We start from the raw sequence: 21,988 nt of genomic DNA, 5'->3' as shown, positions 1-21,988 counted from the left end.
TCTCGAAGCTTTTTTGTCTGAGACTCTGCATCACTGATCAAGAGCTGCTTCTGCATCCCCTGTCCTAGCTAGCATATCCAATATCCACGCCAACAATTAATAAACAGCTAATAACGAAGTAGGAGGAGAGACGGATGAGGATTTCTCTGCAGGATTCCCTCCCCGTCTTCGTCTCTCCTCCTCCTCCTCCTCCTCCTCCTGCTCGTCATCTCCGCTGCAGCGAGAGTCTGCCGTGGACCTCTGCAACAGCAGCAGCAGAAGCAGAAGCAGCAGCAGTAGCAGTGATCATGGAGCACAGGCTTGTTTGCTCTTCATCAACATCAGGGCCGGTCCCTCTCTCTCATCCCAACCTGCCGGAGGAGAGGCCACGCTCTAACAGATCACGCAGATTCAAACACGCTACATTTGCTCTGCGTCGGAACTAATAGGACATGGAGCTCTAAAAAAAGGCTGTTTTTCCGTCTGTGCATGTTCCCTCACAGTTCAGCCTGTGTGTGTGTGTGTGTGTGTGTTTTTGTGTCTCTCTCTCTCTCTCTGTGTGTGTGTGTGTGTGTGTGTGGACCCCCCCTAAGGCAGCCTGTGCACCTTTATTCCAAATGACCTTGTTTACGGACATAACACAACCACCACGAATTCCCAGACAGAATCTCATTTCGAGGGAGCGTCACACAGCAGAGGCCGAATGCAGAGAGAGAGATTTTTGCAAAGCAGGTTACGAAACCTGCGTGCCTTTAATTGAACTGACATATTATTACATGGACACTGTAATGGAGCTGGAAGTTAAATTAAGATGGAGAAGCTTCCTCCATTTTGGATAGAGAGCCTGTGTTGAGCTGAGGAAACATGGCATGCAGGATTGTCTCTCCCTGCTCAGGCACTGTTGCCAAATTTGAAAATAAAATGTCTGCAGTGGCAACAAAAAGAGTCCAGCGTGTGCCAAAGCATGCCAAATCAAAGAGAGAGGCTTCTTCATTTCAAAGTACAGGCACATCTGAACACATGCAACATGCAAACTAGCCTGCCTGATCAATAGTTTGAGAGGGAGATGGATAACTTTGAAGGCGATGCTAAGCCCGTATTGATGGTATTGACAGAAAAAAAAGGCTTATTCAAATCCCTCTCTTCCACCACTCAGCAGCTTTCTCCTCCTGGCCATGCGATGTCATCTATTGAGCTGCAGAGTGGAACACTCCTCGCCCACACAAAAGAGGACGTCAGTCTCCATAGCACAAGGATATGTCCTCTCACAAAAGGAAGTACAATATTCACAGAGAGAGAGAGAGAGAGAGGGAAGAGGGAGGGGGGATGGGAGGAATAGGAGGGAGAATCCTAATAATTTCTCCATTTTGAATGAAGTCTGACCTTCATGTCTCTTTCTTTCTTCCCTCTTTTCTCAACCCCTCTCTGTGAATTTTGAGCGACATGCATCAGGAGTCATGCACCGAATGTCTTTGGTCTTTCCTCCTTTCCTGCATAAAATGAAAGGCTAAGTGTGTGTGTGTGTTTTTTATTCCTGTTGTGTGTGTGTGTGTTTCTTTTCTCGCAGCCTGGGCGGTATCTGTGTTATTGGCTGAGCCTTTTCAGGGGCTGGGTAATTAGATCAGACTGCCTCTCCCCGAGAGTCAAACCCAGCTCTAAAGTGACAGTTGGGAGCACTGTTGTAATTTTCTGCTCCTCCTGGTAATTGAAGACCAGGATTTGGCAGGATTGGGATGCACATATCCAGGGAATAAGGAGTAAACAACACCCTCACCCTTCCTCCTCCGCGTGCACCCCAAAAATAACACTCGCCCACCCGCACACACCCACCTACACACACACACACAGATCCTACAAACGCACACAAACATCTAATGCCTCCTGCAAACTAAACAACGCTCTAATCTATCGGTGCTCCCCAGGTGCAGTGTTAGCTAATTTCCGTTAGTTTAGCACAAATCCACGTTGAGGCCAATAATATGTTTACTTTTACCGCTTATTATGCAAGGATTTAGTGAGACAACATCGCATCTTATATAGCGTGACATATTTACTAGTGTTTGAGGTTTAAAAGAAAGAAAACGAGCAATGAAATGATGCAGGAGAATTGATTATGAATTTGTGTTAGTGTGTAATTTCAAAAATATAATACAGACTGTTACGTTTTTAATATAATATATATAATATTATATTTTGAAGAATGTAGTTGTCATTATTTTGTATCTATTGTATTTTTCGGTGTTTATGAAAGTCGAGGTCATGGCTAAATATGCTACAAAGCATCTCTACTCCAGTGATTTAATATTACACTCCCATAAAGGTACTCAAAAGAGACCAGTTTAAAGAAGCATGGCAAAAATCGAAGCAGCAGACGTCGACACATCCTGACTTTTAGTCTCTCGTATGGCTCAAGCTCTAAAAACACTGGCTCCTACATTTCCCATGATGCAACTGGATACCATCTTTTCATTAGACCTTCTGTACTGGATAAAAACTGCATGTTCTCAAACTCCATGGCCCGAGTTTGTAACGCAGGCTTTATGTTATAAATTCGTAGTCTCCAAGCCCAAGCGTGCCCTGATGACATCGCTATGACATCATCAAGGTTGACAACTACATTTATTAAGATAAAAAAGTGGACCTTTATCAGAGAGATATTTTAATGCTTGAAATAAACGTACATTTATGGTGATAATTGTAATATAAATTGACATTCGGCGGTGGAAAGTAACATTTACTCGAGTACTGTACTTTATTAAAAGTTTCAGGTACTTCTACTCTACTTGAGTAATTCTATTTTGTGCTACTTTTTACTCCATTACATGCATTTGACAGATGTATTTACCATCGTTAATGACGATTTCACAAACAAAACACATGATCAATTAGGGTTGGGCGATATGGCTAAAATCTTCTACCACGATATAGGTCATTTCATATCTCGATAATGATATCACAATATGTTTTCTGGTAATTCAACAAATAAATAGTGTAAAAGAAATAACCACATGGTAAAGCCTATTTCTGTATACTCCTGTGTGAATTAAATACTTGACAAATGAAAAGTACTGAGTATTTTCTCAATTTATTAAGAACATTATACTTTGATGAATGAATGAATATAGGGCTGGCCTATATCGCGATAAAAACAATATAGAAAAACACATACGATAGACATTTTTGTATTATTTTGATGATGTATATCGTCATATTGCCCAGCCCTATCATCAATTAAATTTAATGCATATTATATATATATATATATATATATATTAGATACAGTATATAAAATAGATTACTTTAGTGCCACATTGACCAAGTACATCAATAAAAGGTTGCTTACATGTTTGTGCATCAGTAATAACATTTAAATTACATAATATCTAATAATATAACTTGACCAGAGGTCATTCTGCAGCATGATGACGAGTACCTTTTGACAACATTTCACTGATAATGCAGGACTTCTAGTTGTAACAGAGTATTTGTTACTTTGTGGTATTGCTACTTGGATCTAATACTTCTTATACCACTGTTGACTTTTACACTCATGATAAGGAGTAAAATGAATTAATAGCCAAACAGATAATGACACAATCATGCACTCAGACACCCTGGCAGGACGCGTTTTCACATACAACCTGTTTCCCCGCCGAGGACTCTGAGTCTCCTCTCAGTTAGCCGTCCCCTCCACATCCACTAAAGCCCTGCTGCTGCAACCAGCCGGCCCGTCTCTACAGGTATGTGTCAGCGTGCTCACAGCGCAGAGGCATCTGGCCGGGCTGACTCTGACAGAAGCTTGTGTCTGGACTTGCTAGCATCAAACAAAACCTGGACTAAACCCACGAACCAAATAACGGAGGAGCCGGGAGGCACCGGCACTGACAAGGACAACGTATCTGAGGTAACAACCACATCTCTCTGCTGCACGCACACCCTCAAATTCACAACAACGCTCTCCTAGCCTCCGTTGCTTTTTGACTGTTATGCAAAAATATGTGTTTGGGTTTATATAATTGAGTCAGAGCGTTATAAATTACATTTCTCGACTGTTGAAACAATATGTAGCGATGAATAATCTGGTGCAGTGCAGATACTTAAATTTTTTAAGCAGTCTTTGCGCAAAAAGGGCATCTGAGTCTAGAGAGAGAATGACTGAATGCTGCAACATCTTGAATTAGCGACAATAATCTCATCTTTTAAACACGGACACTAATCTGAGATCATTTACACACACACATATATATATGAAGAGGAGGCGACAGATCAGAGGAGGCAGCAGCACAGTGATGGACGGGCTGTGCTAGCCTGTGAAGTCAAATATGCAGCATCAGTACAAATACAGATTCAGTGTTTGTATTGAACTGCTACATTATTGATTATGAGTTATCAATTATGGATGACAGTCTCCTCAGAGGCATCACAGTCCAATACCACAAAGACACGTCTTGTAGACGGGTTGAACCCTTCTGCACAATCAGACTCAGTTCGGCTGTTTAAAGCACCCTGCTTTATTATTGATCACAACCGATCAATTATTAATATTGATGATCATCAGGGGACGTGAAAAGGCTAAAACATGAAGACGTATACCTCCCCCTATGCACAGCTGTTAGTTGTGGCCATAACTTCTATCAGATATGAAAACATTGTATTCACCGAAGTAAGAGCTGAGATCTGGAAACATGGTGACAACAATCCAACAGAAATGATGATCAGACCGTTTAAACCGTATTATCTAAACCACTGGTTTCCAACCAATCTGGACCCCGCACAGTCACAGTCTCATGACGGTGTCTTCACATTTCAATAGTTTGAATGGTGCTAGATGTCCCAAAGAGGTCAAATTATCCAGTATGTTAGAAGAAAACAGTCAAAATATAAGAAAAAGTCTGAAAACATTTGAATAGTTTTGTTTTTTGTCTGTCTATAATAATTCTTTACGCCAAATTCACACTAGGCAGCGGCGAAGAGCGGTTTGTCGCAATAATTATATTTTTCTGCGGCCGGGAGGCGTGTTCATGCGTTTCAAGAAATTCTTTGTAACATAGGTCAACATGTCACAGGAGTCACAGGATCTGTTTACTGAATGGCTGCCAGTCTTCGCCACGGAAAGTTAAACTCTTCCCAACTTTTGTTTGGCCGCACTTTGCTGCAGAATCACACGGCCTCAGCTCGCTGAGCTCAGGAGCTGCCGCTGCAGCTTTTCATAGGCATTGCCTGGCCGCACTTTGCAACTGCTCTGGTGTGAATTTGGTGTTATTGTTCTTTTAAAGGAACAGTGTGTAACATTTCGGAGGATCTATTAGCAGAAATGGAACTTAATATTAAAGGGACTGTTTGTAACTTTTTAAGCGTATAAATGTAGCGGGTCGGCACACATGCACGTTCGCATATGCGTGCTCGCGTGTGGCCGGAGCCTCGTCTCCGCTGCCTGCTCTCCTTCACTCAGACAGCGCGCGCGTCCTCGCTGTCTCGCTCCACCTCTAGACGTGAACGCACGCTCACTACACACTGCAGGAGAGTTAGTTTAGCTCTGAGAATATCTAGTGAATGTAGAGTGGATGTTTGTGCAGAAATATAAATGCTGCAGCTCCTCCAGACCAAAGGAGGTTTTCCGTGTCTTGTGAAGTGACAGGGCTCCTCAACGAGTTACGTTATCGTCTCGTTACCGACCGGGTGCCGGTGTCTTCGGCTGCCGGCTGCGGTCGGGAGGCGATAACGTAACTCGTTGAGGAGCCCCGCTGCTGAAGCCTGCGCTGAGCAGGAAAAGCCAACACTAGAATCAGCAGTGATTCATGGAGAGACCTTCGTCTGGTCAGCTAACATTACTGCCAAGCAGCTGAAATATAGAATGATATTGTGGTTTTAGCTGACGTCTGTCGCCTCACTGTTTTGAGCGATGCTCGTTCATGTCTATGTAGAGCGAGCACAAGCACGAGCCCGGCGCTGACTTTCGTTGATTTCAAGGCCACAGGTGTCGCTGTTAAGCAGCATTTCTGAATCTTACAAATAGTCCCTTTAATAACTATGTTTTCATAAGTGTATAATCACCTGAAAATAAGAATTGTTGTGTTTTCGTTTGCTTACCCTTCATGTTTTTACGTTACCTGGAGGCCACCGTAGTTCTCCGACACGCTTGTGAAACTGCGGTAACGTGAGCCGCAGAGTGCTCTTAAAGTTGTGTTATTACGGTAAGGATGGCCTCTGAGCGAGGCGAACGCCGTTACTACGGTTTTGCACTCTGCGGTTCCAGTCTTAGAAAGGATGGAGTGAGCGGAGGGATACTCGGTGGGTTGCAATCTGTAACCAAACCACGAGCTGCCGCCAAATCCTGCACACTGTACCTTTAAATAGATCAAACTTTTCTGTTTGCAACTGCATTTTATAAAGTTAAATATGGGACTGTTCATTCTTATGTACTGTAACTGCACTGTAATTGTTTAATCCGTTTTACTCATCTGTATCTTATCTTTCTCTTTTAAAAACCTGCTCATATGTGTCTTTTTATATTGTTGTGTGTTTCTTTTATACCTTGTTTTAATGCATGTTTATGTCATAAGCTAAACACTCTGAACTGCCTTGCTGTTGGAAGGTGCTACACAAATAAACCTTCCTTGCCTTGTTGTATCTTCTTTCCAATCTTGTTAATCATGTCAGAATTACCTTGCAACCCCTTTGGGGCGGTCCCATCTGCAAACCCCAGATCTTAAACCACTTTTGTTTTTGAGTTGAGCACACCAAAGAAGTCTATAATCATTGCACGGGAAAACTATGATATTGTAAGTACAGTCACTTAACTGTGATGGATGTTCACAACATACAGTTTGGTGATTATTTAGCCATTTAGCTAACCTGGTGATTTGATTTATCTTCATTTGACTGCTCGTGTTCCTTGCCCCATCTATTTTTAGCAATGTTGCTGCGTTCCAAGATCTCAGCTATTAACTTGGTGAGTAGATTAATATTATTACCTTTAAGAATGATGGCAAAATCACAAGAATTACTGTATGTAACTGCATGTCATGCTGAGCAGGAAATTGAAGAGCCACAAGAGTTTAAATTCAAAGTTAGAGTTCATTAAAAGGCTCAGTCGGACACAATGCGTCAGATACAATCACATTACTTCATTATGCGTCGTGATCAATCCACTAATAGCCGTGACACGATAGGAAGGGCAGTTGTAAAAGGCTTACCTGAGTCCATAAAGCACCGTGCCGTCAGGGTGGAGACGGATCATCCTGTTCTTGACGGTGACGCCATGGACGAAGGACTTCTTGTCGTTGAGGAAGTAGGTGTCGGGGACCCACAGCTGATCCGCCACTCGGTTATCCAGAGTCAGGTTGTATGCGATCTCAGAGTAGGACAGACGCTTGTCCCGCCATGCTTGCTGGAAGTACATCGTCAAGGTGTAGTCCTGGAGGACAGAGAGGGGGGGAGTCCATTTAATGAAGCTAGTGCAGCACTTCAAAGACAAACTCATGGTGAGGATCAATAATGCTGACGTTAACAACAAAATGTACTGACTAAATCTTTCAGGTGGCACCCTAACTGTAGGAATATGTTTCATTTCCGCTATCATCTCCACTGGGAAGCATGTCGAGCACCGTCACCCCCTGCTTACATCAGAACATGACTCCATAGATGTGCCACAGCACGTTGTATGGACTCTGCATAGTGAGAAGGTCAGCCAAAAGGTCGTTGGTGGTCTGAAAGGCCACGGCCTGTACTAGGGGCCATGGTGGCTGGGGTTTGGGGGTTAATATTCAACTATCCTCACTTAATTTTGAGACCATAACCAGAGGGGGACTTTCTCAGATGGCTGACTATTGTTTCACGCAAAAAAAAATCTGCTTCCACTCGAAACGAATGACGCCACTTTCTGCTTTATAGAGACAATACTCTTTTGTATGATTTTACGTCTAATTCTGCGTAATAAACGACCGAACCACTGAGATTTAGGTGAGAGTGTTCCAGATTGAAAAAGCTACATTTATACTGTACAGTTTGTTTTTACACATGCTCAGAGATGTAGAAGCAAACTGTATCTCCTCCTCCTCTCTCTCTCTGTCTTTTCTCTGCTTCTCACTCTTAAAAAAGACTTACACCCACACAGCCACAGTAAAACACAGCACTGCAGTTGGATCTGCTCTGTTGCAGTGTATTGCAATGCAATCGATGAGTAGGAAAACAAATTAAAAAATACGGTCCGTGAAACGAGGCCCTTGGGCTTTTACTCCAAGCAGCCATCATCATCAGTTATCGCCGTGTTTCTATGTTTCCAAGCTTCTTTTTTTTCTAGCATTGTAGTGTGACACTGCAAAGCAATAGCCACTTTGGCTCTTAAACTCTTATCATTCATTGCATGCAGTGTGCGCGACCAAAGCACTGCGTAAAAAGGGCATCTAAAAATACACAAGCTGCTGCCATGTTGATTTTTTTCAGAAGTGAAAAGTCAAGCGAGGACGGCCGCATCCTTATCCTGTTGTACAAGAGTTCCCACTGAACCCTCCTCTCACACTCGCTCCCTCTCTGTCTCATTATCAGCCTGTCGATCGGATATCTCTATCACCTTTGGGATCGTTAGCTGCTGCCTGCAGTCTCGGCGTACATCACCCAGCGAGGCAGCATCTCCTGCAATACATTCCTGTCTTGACTACTATTGTTCAGAGTATTGATGAAGAAACACAGAAACACAAGCAGCTAGAGTCCTCTGAGAGGAGGAAGTTGCTAGCAGAAGCTAAACCTCTCTCTGACTAAATTAGAAAACTGAAGCTAATAATATGAACTGGAGCCTCTTGGCAGCAATCTGAGCAACATGAAGCAGAAATCATTTATCAATGTGGCGTCACAGACTTTCAGCAACAATATTTCTGTATTATTCTTTTTGCTCCACACTGTTTTTTGATATAACTGTGGTGAAACATGATTTGACATTTTGGTGGAAAAGGGAACATTGTGAGTGTGTCTGGTGTGTCATACACGTTTGCATTCATAGCTCTTAATTTGTATTTTACATTAACAGGATGGAATTTAGGGCTGCAACTAACGATTATCATCATTATCAAATAAATATGTAGATTTTTTTTTATTATTAGATTTTTGACAAATATTTGAGTCCTTAAGATCCAAGAAAACGGGAAATGACAATCATAATTACCTAGAATCCAACTAAGGTTTGTCAAAATTGCATGTTTTGTCCAACCAGCAATTCTAAATCCAAAAATATTCCAATCACAATGATATAAAACAGAGAAAAGCAGCAAATCCTCACAGTTGAGAACCTGAAACCAGAAAATGTTTCTGCTTGATAAACTACTTCTACGAATGATTAATTGTCAAAATAGTATGATGTTACTTATCTTTCGATCGACAAATTGATTGACTAATGATTTCAGCACCAGCAGGATCTTTAGTTATAGATTGTGTCCAAAATCATTTCCTCGTTCACTCACTCAAAAGTCAATTACATTTTATTTATACGGGCTAATATCAGAAATTAATATCATAAATCACAAACGTGCCTCAACGGGGCTTTACAATCTGTATACAAACAACAGCCTTTATAGAGTGCTACAGGAATGAGTCCAAAATCCAGAAATTAGTTAGCATTTTAGCACTTCCGGTTCCCTCGTCTGGAAGTCAATGGGTCTTTAGTTAGATGCCTGAAATAAGGTCTGTGGTTAAAACAAGCTTAAGAGATTTGAATGTTTTATTCTACAACATAGAATACATCAATAAATACCCCACTGAATTTTGAAGCTTCTAAGTGTCCTAAAAAAGGCGGTTGCTAAAAAGCAGCTAAATGAGACTACTTAACGTCATCACACCGACTCGTCCGCCTTTACAACCTCGCTATGTATACTGGCATTCATGCGACTGTGGTGTAGTTCGTTTATAGCCTAACTTTAGCTTTTTACTTTTAGCGATTGCATTTACGCTTCTAGAGATTATTTTACGGAACAAAACGTGTAAGTATCATAAACGTTTGTTTGCCACGGAGCTTAATTTCTGCAATAATCCAAAACTCTATGGAAAAATCCCATATTGGCTTTTTGTCGAGGGAACCCAGGTGATGCGAACTCCCTGGTTTGCCTACAAAAATATATGTCATCCCTACAGCACTTTATTCTTAGACCCTAGATTTGGAGAAGGAAAAACTCCCCAAAAACGGAAATCCTTAACGGGGGAAAAAATGGAAGAAACAGAGGAGGGATCTCTCTCCCATAGGACGGCCATACATACAATAGATGTCGTGCGTACTGAATGGACCAAAATAGCAAAATTAGAGTATGGAAAAATCACTCACTACTCCCAATATAATGGACACTCAATATTCTACACTATAGTTGGCAGTAAAGTGAGATTTTGGACACTTAAGCATCATTGACATTTGTCTGCTAATGTTTGCCACTATAAAAGAATATTGCATTGTTGGATTAGTAGCAGAACGTCGGACAATACTACTTTTACTTCGCTCCATTGTGGGAATTTTTTGAGTGCACGAGAAAGTGAATAAAATTCAGTATTCAGACACTAGAAATAAAATGGTGGAGAATAAGTATAGAGCGCTATACAGTAAATAATGAGTGATTATGGACACAGCCTTGGGCCTTTTTCACAGCAGACATTTTGACTTGTCACAGGTGTTACTAGTAGCATTAACGATGGCTCCGCTATATTCCTGTGTCCCAGTAAATCCTGACAGTGAGCCGGCACGAACAACAGCAGGGCCCTGAGACTGAAGAAGCTAAATGGTATTCAGCCATCATTAATTTTAGTATTTACACCTGTGCTTTTCCTACTGTGACATGTCAACATGTAACTGCTGTGAAAAAGGCTTACAAAACCTTTCCAAATGTGTCTCTCGTTAACTTAACTGAGCTTGGATTCGAGATGCCTGCCCTCATTTTTTGTGTGTGTGTAAATTAGTGTGTGTGTGCATTAGTGTGTGTGTGTGTGCATTGCCCCGTTGTGTACGTTCAGGGGAGGTTAAGCGTATAGAGATGCACAGCTCCAGCACAGGGAACACCTGGGCCTGCACGGTGCCTCCTGGCTGTGCTGTAAAATGGCAGCGTAATTACGGCCTCACAGATGGTGCTGTTTACCTTCGCTCGGACATCACATGAGCTCAGAGAGGGACACAAAATACAGCTGCCTCCTCCCCCTCCCCCCTCTCTCGGTACAGTCAAAGTTATTGTTCAAAGAGATTTCTGCAACATAAACTACTGTACTGCCAGAAAGTACATTTTGTTCTGTGACAGGTGAGAGACTATTCTAGTGCTGTGCTGTAACACAAAGCAGGAAGATCATGTTTGTATTCATGCAAAACAAAGACAAATCCTTTAAGTCTGCATGTTCATTTTTCATTTTTTTCAACTGCAAAATAAAAAATCCGCACATATCATATTCACGTCACGCCAATACTCTGCAAACACCCAATCAAAGCATATTTTAACACAAAATATTAAGTATTAAGTCGCAATAAAAGGCCTTCCTTCATTTAGCATTTCGTCTCCTGGACTAGAAATCCTTTCTGAGTAATAAACGAGACATTCGAGTTATGAGCCTCTTCACGCCACACACTAAAGATAGAGAACGAGAAGCAGGTGAGGAGGATTTCGCAGCGTGCAGCGTCCAAAAAAAGCTACAGAGAAGTGAGAGACAGACCGTCCCGTGTTGGAGTGTCGGCCTCCAAAGCGACCTTCAGTCTCCTTGTCACAAGCACTCCTCAGAAACTCCATTAACATCAGTGAGCATCAGTGAGGGAGACATCTTGTGGAGAGCACCAACATTAAAGAAAAAGCACTGACAGCAGTGAATATATAAAGACGATGAAGATACAAACAAGGCCCGGCTAACTTAAAAAACATCAAGGTTGGTTGCACAGTGACAGTGTCTCACTCCAGATATGTTTCTGGGCTAACAAACCCCCATTAACAATCTGACAGAGTGACACAGAGTACATTTGTGTTTTCACTGAGAAATCTGACAGGCTACAGTTGTTACAAGACCTCCATTACAACTACATCAGCTGTCTACCACTACCGACATGGGAGCGAGCTGCCAATAGACAAGCTTAACACAATACATAGCGCTCTGTTTGTAGATGTAGGAGCAGCTGACGTTAATGCGCTCACTTTCTCTCTATAATGAAACCAGTATGATTTATGTGGAGTAGTCATTTCTGTTTGTTGTTGTTTATGAAAAGATGTGTCCACCAATACAGTATTCTCATTTTCATTTGTAGTACACTCTAATTTTCTGTACCTGATTTAAGAAAAAGCAGGATGTGCACGCTTTGTCTTTCTCCTGCCCTCTTTAACGGCTCAAAAACATATTTAATGTTGTTTTATCTGCTTGATACTTCATGACTTTACATGATTTAATGAAAATTTCCTGTAAGCATGATTTTGAACTGATGACATATTTAAGACGTCCGCTGCAAAAAAATTACTTCTGTTTCGGGTCTTAGAGACTCCAGCTGTAAAAGGTGGTTAAATACAATATACTATATGTTCTTTATGTGTAACTGGTGTTGACAGTACTACTACCACTTCAAAATCCCCCAAAAAGGTATTAGGATTTCTGTCATGGTAGTTTTAAAACACTAAATACCTTCGGGGTCTAATTGACCCAAACATATCAGGATAACATGTATGTTTCTTTGTTTGTGAATTACGTTTTGGCAAACAAAATGAACGTATATTTGTCTATGTATAGCCAATACATAAACAAAGCATCAACATTAGGGCTGGGCAATATGGCCAAAATCTTCTATCACAATATTTCATATCTCAATAACGATATATATCATGATATAGCGTGTTGTCTATATGAAATAACCACATGGTAAAGCCTATTTTTGTATACTTTTGTGTGAATTAAATACCTGACAAAGAAACTTAAGAACTTGAGTGCAAAAAAAGGGAAATTATAGAGAAAGAAATACATAAATATAGCCTTTATCACGATAGGAACGATACAGAAATTATATACGACGGACCATTTTATGTCGTTTTGACAATATATATCATCATGTTGCCCAGCCCTAATCAAAATGTTAATTTCATGGCATTTTTTTAAACAGCTGATAAAGAAATTCTGTAAAAACAGTTCAAACATTTATATTAATAAATATATATATCAATAAATTGTATATATAAATGAAATATTTCCTTATTTGGAGTGAGAACAATGCTTTATGGTAGGTTGTGTAGGTTGTTGCAAAGACAGGAGTTACCACTCCAATACTGTTCTTCATATTGGGTTTTAATAAGGTCAAAATATATATTTAAAGGGAAAAAAATGTTGATTTACAATTCTTATTATTATTACACATGGTGGTCTGTGGTGGAAATTAAAGCCAATTTCAAAACGTAAGGGTTAAACACCCATGACCTGCTGGTTTGACAGTTGTTATGTGTGCTCCTCTCTCTCCTCCGCAGCTTTACGGGACCAGACAGACGTCCACCATATTGCTTAACGCTTTCATCTTCTGCCTCCTGCTGCAGAGTGCTCCAGCAGAAGCAGAGAAAAATCTGCTGATAATAACAATGTCTACTGTGCACAGCAACACCAGAAGATGATTCGACGTTTGGGCAATAACAAGCTCGTCTGCAGACATCTAAGCCTCTTGTCTGTTTGCTTCCCATCTAAAGCTGGAGGAGACGCCACAGCACATCGGCTGGTCAAGCTGAGTTTATTCATTTGTTGTGCTCTCTGTGTCCGGTTAAGTATGGGCTTCAAATTAAATATTAGGGGTCAAGGAGTGGATTCTGAATGAGTTGCCGGCCATACACATCCTGAGGGAAGTGACAACATGGACGCCTTTATGACTCTTTCCAATGGGTCATTTTTCAGCTACTTAGCTTCAGTGGAGAAAGTGCCTGACAGAATCATTAAGGGAGTCATCAGCACATTAAAGGCTTTTAATGGAGCTGGCTAACTTACTCCCTGTTTTAAGACACGCAGCTTTTTTGTTCGCCGTACTGGCCATTAAGAAAGAGCGTTACGACCAATTTAAACTTGCCGTAACTTTGCTCTTGCAGTGGGACTCTCTGATAATTAAAGCGAATGACAAATCAATTACATAAATGTAGGAATACTCTTTTATTAATCTAAATGGGATTGATTCATTTTGATAAAGTGCATCATAAGAAATGCATTTTGGAAAGCCACTATTTACATAATAGAGCAAATATATCATGATTTAATAAAACTACACATAACCATTTAAAAATATGACACTAACTGCTTAATGTTCAAAATATTTTGGCATATTTTACAATAAACTTTGATAAATTATATATAATAAAAACCTTTCTTTAAAGGTTTTACTTTCAGATAAACTGTAATTAAGTTTTTTTCTTTTTTTAAAAGCTCATGGTCTCTTCTGACTTCCTCAAATGAACCCAGTCTCCGTGGACTAAACATTAAACAGAGAACCCAGCATACACATTAAGGCAGCTGCAGGATTAAGTGTTGTTCTTGTGCTGTAATTATGCTGCTGACCATATTAATCTGTTACTGTGTGTCCACTCAGCATAACTAATGACATTGTTCTGGACAACCTGCATTCTTGTCTTAAGCTTTTTGGAAAACTTAGCAGAGCAAACAGAGCAGGCAGAATCAAAGCGCACGAGACAAACAAAGAGACAAAATCTGTCTTGTATTTAAATGTTGAAAAAATGTGAGCATATCTTTATAAAAAAATGTGCATGGGTCATATTTTTGATGAATATTTTTGCAGAAAAGTCACAGAATAAAAGGTGACACAGAATTAAGATTCCATAATATTTCAGATTAGAGCTGCAATTTTGATAATCGAGTGTTTAAGTCATCTCTCATGCAAAAATGTCAAACACTTGCTGGATCCCGCTCCTAAAATGTGAGAATTTTCTGCTTCTCTCTGTTTTATATCTTTGTAAACAAATGTCTTTGGATATAAGAGGACTGGTTGAACAAAACAAGTCATGTGAATGTGACCATTTTTCACTATTTTCAGACATTTTATAGAGTAAAAGTTGAATGAATTAATTGAAAAAATAACAAGCAATTCAATAATTAAAATCATCGTTAGTTGCAGCCCTATTTAAGATACTATAGCCATCAACACCGTGGGATATGTCCTGTATCATCAGCATTTATCAACAAAAAAAAAAGGCAAAATATCAACAAAATGCAAAAACAACAAAAATCTGCCATCTTCAAAAAACAGAGCATCCTTCACCTGGATTATAAATGTTAAAAAACCTTGAAAAAGTCCCTAGAAAAAGAGGCCTTATTTGCTTTTCCTTGACTTCCCTAGATCCACCCAAAAAAAAAAGAGGCTGCGTTGTCATGGCAACACTGAGTAAAAATAACACAAGCTTATTTTCCACAAGCTGAGAATAAAATGGAACAGGATCAGTTTGGACAAACAAGATCAAAATGGTTGCTAATTCACAGACACAAGAAGCTGCATCCTTCACTGGGATGGAGAGTAACACCGAGGCCGCCGTCGCGTTCCCCCTGGTCATCGGCTCTGCCGTTATCTGACGGCCAGATCCCCTTACTCATGTAAAGAAACCAGCGCTTGTCAGGATAATGATCGTAATAAAGGGAACGCTCACGCCCCACTAATTCCTCCATCCCAGAAGCCACCACAGCTGGTTTGTTTAAATCTTTTAATTCACAGCCAGCTAATTAACATTCAGAGAACAGTATTATAGTACAGGCAGTGCCTCTTAACAACCGCCAACCTCAGGTATTTTACATGTAATTAACAAGCGGGATGAAGAAAAGGCGAGGAGTGAAAATACTCATTTACCTCCCTCCTCATTCCAGCCTCAGAGTGCATATTGTAGCTGCACTCAACATATGGATGGCATGCTGAAGACGTTACTATGCAGCGCTGATGCATTGCTGAGACAACAGACTCGACTTGTATTTAATCAGCTGCACTGGCTGTGTGTGCAGAACACTTTTTAATGCACCGTAACCAGGGTTCGGTTCCTGGATCTGTGATTTCAGCAAAAACAAACAGCATTATGCAAATGCAATTTCAGCTGCTAAGTGAGGGAGATGAGTGATGGAGCGGGATGCCAGCGCTGAACAGACAGACTGACAGAGATAAACAGGGGGAGTGGAGGATGAAGGGGGGGGTCTCAACCATGATATCATATCTGTGCCATATTTTGCACTAACCCCAGTGAGTCAGCACAGCCCACCCAGCGAGGATGTGTGGTCACACCTCGGACTCGGAGGACACTTCCCTCTCAAAATAGCACATTTGTAATGTCATGCAGGCGAGGCTGCTGCTTCCACGGCGCTGACTGACCTGCACGTTTTTATTGCCCGACAACACGGCTGACCTTTGAGCCTCAGCGAGCCTTCGTTGTGGATCACAAGAGAATGTACCCAAAAAAGCAACTCCACTATGGCACGTGCACATGTGAGCCAACCTCTTACATGTGCAACAGAGAAGCAACAAAACTACAAATCCCATCGCGCACTCGAACAACAACCATCCTGCCCTTCATGTCAGCATGGAAGAAGAAAATGCCACAATGGCTTCAATCAGCCCCGACCGAAATGCAGAGTTCATTCTCCACCAGAGGCATTTCTATCTTTAATTAGAGGAGCGAGCAGCTGTCTACAAGCCAAACCTGCTCACAAACACTGATTTCAAACCCAATCTTTCATTTCTGACAGCAAATGACTTCATTTTCCTTCAGGTTCATATATTGTAGACGCAAAATTCAACGATCATATACAAAGGATTCAGTTTTCTTTGGAGACAATTTAGTTCAAAACCAGTCGACATTATAACCGACGTGCCTAACTAAATAAAGGCCTTTAATACAACTTTTCTCTTTGCTCTGCCCGAAGAGCATTTTTATTTATGTGACCCTTTTCTTCCATCTTCAAGAGCATCTTCAGGTTGCCTAGACTTACTATAAGAGACTGACTTAGCACTTCATTCTTCTTTTTGCAGGAGCAAGACTCCTCACCAGCACCAAGAAGAGAGACCATATCCCCCCCGCTACCGGCCTCTCTTCACCGGCTACCAGTGAAGTACACGACTGATTTCACCATTCTTTTATCTGTTTTTAAAGCACTTCTTGGATCGGCACCAGGTTACATCTCTGAACTGCTCACCACCTCCCCGACCCCTCACATCTGGTGACCAATCACTGCTCTCCGTTCCATCCAGTTAAAAACAAAAGGTGATCGAGCATTTCAGTTGTTGGCCCTAAATTGTGGAATAGTTTGCCACTAAATATTAGATATCCCCCCTAAAACAAGTCTAAAGACCCATCTCAGCTATGATTTTATCAACATATTCTGTGCTTTTGATGAATTGATTTATATTCTCTTATATCATTATGTTTATGTTATTACTGGACCATTCGTTTGTTTTATTTGATCTCTTTGTAAAGCACTTTGGTCAATGTTTTTTAATGTACACTATAAATAAATGTGACTTTTTAATTTGGAAGTAATTTTTAAAGAAAACAATGGCAAAAAATCTCCAGTTACAGCTTTTCAAGTGTGATTATTTTTTGGTTTTCTTTGTTTTCTTATGACAGTAAATTGAAAATCAAGGGTTTTGGACTGTTGATTGACCAACACACTTGAAGAAATCAACATGGGCTCTATGAACTAATAAATTGACACTTTTAACATTTGTTAGACGAAACAATTGATCAAGTAAATAGTAGATTACTTGCAGCCTTTGATTTTAAAGTCATGTTTCTAACCCCTCAACCCTCACAGAAGCACTGCTGGACCAGACATTACAAATGTATGCTGTGCAGCCAAATCAGCTCAAATCCCCAGATTATTTAGAATTATTGTAGACATCCCAAAGTTTTGATAGAAGATACCAAATATTTCAGGCTCAATTTTGAGGAAAATGCAGAGTTCAATGTTAATGGGTTTTTTTGGCAAGTGGGTCAAAAGTAAATTTTTACTCGCCCTTACAAATTGTTCTATTTATTAGCGGATATCAAATAACAACAAGGACTAAAGTTAATTGTTATGTTTAATCTTTATTTAAGTAAATTAATCTGGAGTTTTGCCCCCATCCTCTATCGCCACCCAACTAAACTGTGGTTTCCAGGATAATTGTAATGCTCGCTTGCGCTTCAGTTCATAAATGCTGTCTTTACCCGCCGCCATTTTCTCTCTAGTGCCCGATCGGTACTGTGCATGAGCAACTCAACAGAGATGAGAAGGAAGCGAGATGGCTCACTCTTTAGCTACTTCGTCGGCTTCATCGTCAGCTCCAGAAAAAAACAATGTGTTTAATTCTTTTTTTACCACTTGCCCGGGGGCCAGTGAGTTGCTAGATTTACTTGCGTTCTTCTAGCCCCGGCCAAGCGGGCAATCTTTACTGTTGAACTCTGAAATGTATTTACAATGATGCACAAGAGATCTAGTGTATCCATTAGATGATTGAACGTCATAAGGAACTGGAACATGCCGCTCAAGAATCAATATGTGATCGAGTCAGTCGCTGGAATGAAATGGTTTTTCCAACCTTAAAGCCACTTAAGTAGAAAAAGGGAAACTGTATGTTGAGGGGTTAATAAAGCGCTGGCTGCAGCTCTCTTGTGTTGACATAGGGTCTGTTGTAACTTTTCCTCGGCCTCCACCGGGATGTAGATCATTAGAGGAGACGGTGAAACTGATCACAGTGACCTTCACCTCTCTCCCACCCTGTTCTTCATCCTCGCCTCCCCGTGTTGTTTTCCCTCTCAGCACTTTAATCTTAAAAGCGGCTGCTCCTGATGAGGAAGATCAAAGCAGCCGGCGCCGAGCACAGGTCACCAACTCCATCCTCGTGATCACGGTTGCACGGTGATATTATTGATTTCTCTGAGATCAATCTCGTCAGCTGCTGTTACCCTCTATTCTACCAAAGAGAGCTTGACGTGAAGAAAAGGAGGAGGAGGAGGAGAATCCTGTTATGTAAGTCGTAGGATTTTTCACAAGGTGACAACAACGTGTGGAACACAAGTCTCGGATGTTTTTTTATTTTAACTTCTCGTCTAAATTTGTCCGCCATGTCAGAGGGACGCCTGTGCAGATCTGGCAGGGAGAGGTTTTCTGAGAAATGAGCGAGATGAACGCTCTCTCATAGCCACGGGGAGTTGCATGACGTCAGCCGCCATTCACTGTTTGTGCACAGTTTTGTGTTTTGTTACACACTCGGATACACGGATGTATGAAGCAGTGTTTTTTTCCAGATGAATGCTCGCATAGATGCCTAGTTCTTAAGTAAGATAACCCTTTGGAGCAAGGCAGAGGTGGATTACATGGCTGCTGAGCCCAGAGTCACAGCCAGGGATCCAGTCAAAGTGGTGGGAGGAGAGGGAGGGAGTGGAAGAAAGAGGGAGGCCAAAGCGAAGTGAGGGGTTTCTATTTCAAATCTCCCCGGACCCCCAAGGCACTTCCGTTCTGGCTGCATCCTCCACCAAAATAAATCATCTCCATCAAAGGAAAAAGCTCTGACCATACTCATCCAAAGCAATCTCACACACACTGCTGTATTAAATGTGCTAAAAACTCATTCAGCTTCAAATGACCACACACACATTTTGACAGGCTGCCAAATCAAACTTAAAAATGGTTCAATTAATAATAGAAAACACATCTCCCCTCCATTCCTAACTGGCAAACTTGTTTTTCATGCTCTTATATAACGTCTCTATTATGTTGGGTCCATGGAGATGCTGCTTTGTAAATGATCTTTTCTCTGAATTCTCTTGCAAAGATTAATATTTTTCTCTCATTGCATGAAAAATCCCATGAGCGAAAAACCAGTTATTCCACACTAAGAAATAGAGTATATTTAATGCAGCAGAGCTCCACTGAATTGTCAGTTTCCTGTGGGGTTGCGGTCTGTCTGTCTGTCTGTCTGTCTGTCACACGGATCAATAGGTGGTGCTCTTGCATGGGCTGCTGAACTTTTCCCCCTGTCCTCTCTCTCCAAGTGGCACAAGACACTCATCCTTGTGCACCAAAAGCTTTTTTTTGTTGTTGTTGTTGTTGCAAATGCTGTTTGACCAGACATTTATTATTAACAAATTTGCTTACGTCATCTGACAAGTAAGGGGGGAAGATGATCCAAGATCTTTCTTGTATGACTGTAGAATGTTTCTTTGTTTTGACCTGCCAAGGGACTATTAATTATCTTAAAGCTATAATCTGGTACACGGTGCATCAAATGGTGACATTTATGTTTTAAACTGTACATGGTCTCTTTCAAATTAATAAAAAAATAATAATAAAAAAGATCATTTACGTAGAAGGTGATGATGTGATTGGTCCTTAAAGACACCAAATGGTGCCAAATTTGGAGAAGAAGGTGGGTGTTTTTTTATTCATTTTGTAGGTAAGTTTGGAGAGGAGAGAGGATGGAGAGGAGGAGAGGAGGGGGGTGTCAACAAAATTACACCACCGAGGCTTGACAACGTGAAGCAGTCAGGAGCACACACACACACACACACACACACACACACATGCATGCACGCACACACGCGTGCAGCTCCTCTCCACGCGCGCGCAGCCGGAGCCGTGCGTCCGAGTGCGCCAGTGAGTGTGTGTTTTGAATTCAAATGCAGCAGCAACACACCATAGAGCTGCAAAATGCGGAGAGACTGAGAGGAGAGAAGAGGAGGATGGCGATGATGATGATGATGTGTTTGGGAAATGGAAGCCTTCACATTTTTTTTTTTTTTTTTTTTTTTAACCGAATAAAAAAAAATCACAAATTCACAAGAAAGATGCTCTCAGCCCTGCATGGCTCACATTATCCCAGCTCCTTTCACACATATATAATGACACACAACACACTGACCCGTGATAAGTATAACCCACTTCAGGGGTATTCCAACCGTGCCATCAGGGCAACATTAAAGCAAAGGGGTAATAATGATGAAGATGCACCTACCATGTTGACTTCAGACACCATGTCTATGCTGGCTATGTCTATATTCATCCCCACAGCCACAGGCGCACCTGTGAAAAAGGAAAAAAGAGGCGTTAATAAAAAAAAAAAGATAGATGAATAATTCTCCCATCATGTAAATTTAACAAATTCGTGACGCGCACTCAGGTTCCTCTGCTCTCCTCCACCTACAGGAGACTTGAGCATCATCATCAGCCTGAGCGAAGGAAAAAAAAAATCATGTTTAACACGCAGATGAGCTTAAATCACATCTTTTTAGTGGTTATAATCAAATAATTGATGAGATGTATCGATCACGTTAAAAAAGCCTCCCCTCCCCATCAAATGAAATATGCACACATCATTTCTCATATAGCCTATAATTGGCTAAGGCCTATTTGGCTGTGAAGAGGATGATGATTATGTAAATTAAAAGCAGATTTTGCGATTCATTAAACATGTATCTCACGTCTGGAGGGCGTGAAAACATGACATGTCCTTTTTTAATTTTTTCGTTTTCGTTACCTCCGAAATCTGGCCTCAACCGAATGTCGTATCCTTTCATCAGTCTGTCCACTGTTTCTTTTACCAGAGGCATATTGCTCGGATCTTTGAGATCCTTGGAGCTGCGGGAGGAAAAAAGGTGGTGTAATAATGCAAAAACAGCTTATTAATATCACACCAGGCTTCAACAGAGAGAGGCTGCATGATAATGCAAAGACAGGAGCATCGAGGAATAGAAAACGAGATTACCTTTGAGTGCAGACAAAAGTCACTAGTAAAGAAAAAGTAAAAATCCCAAAGTGGTTTTTCCTGATCCTCCCCATCGCAACAGCTTTTGAGGCGGTTTCGGGATGCGAATGAGGAGCGCGCACATCCAACTTCCTCCAGACAGTGCAGAGGAGCCAATGAGAGGCGCATGCGCGCAGCCAGCCCAAGATCAAAGAGTGGAGACTGATGATGGTGGATGAGCAGTTTCCATTGCAGAGAAAAATATTAAAGGGACAAGTGGTTGTGCGTAATGAAGAAGCGAGCATTTATGTCAGGAGTGAAATGAACAACAGCAGTGTT

General features: G+C 41.1%; 1 protein-coding gene across 2 annotated transcripts in view; it reads right to left on the bottom strand.

The window, feature by feature from the left end:
• Positions 1-21,831, bottom strand: part of gabrb2a (gamma-aminobutyric acid type A receptor subunit beta2a) — a 39,440-nt gene extending 17,609 nt beyond the window's left edge. For both annotated transcript variants that reach the window (XM_074648420.1, XM_074648421.1), the window contains exons 1-4: positions 21,671-21,831; positions 21,443-21,543; positions 20,921-20,988; positions 7,176-7,396 (exon numbers count right to left, since the gene is read on the bottom strand). In XM_074648420.1, coding sequence (XP_074504521.1) covers positions 7,176-7,396; positions 20,921-20,988; positions 21,443-21,543; positions 21,671-21,744 — 464 coding nt within the window. In that variant the 5' untranslated portion in view covers positions 21,745-21,831. The remainder of the gene's footprint in view (positions 1-7,175; positions 7,397-20,920; positions 20,989-21,442; positions 21,544-21,670) is intronic.
• Positions 21,832-21,988: the final 157 nt, after the last annotated feature.

Source organism: Sebastes fasciatus, chromosome 10 (genome assembly GCF_043250625.1).
Source record: "Sebastes fasciatus isolate fSebFas1 chromosome 10, fSebFas1.pri, whole genome shotgun sequence".
NCBI classification, from domain to species: domain Eukaryota; kingdom Metazoa; phylum Chordata; class Actinopteri; order Perciformes; family Sebastidae; genus Sebastes; species Sebastes fasciatus.
This window is presented reverse-complemented; position numbering and strand designations above follow the sequence as displayed.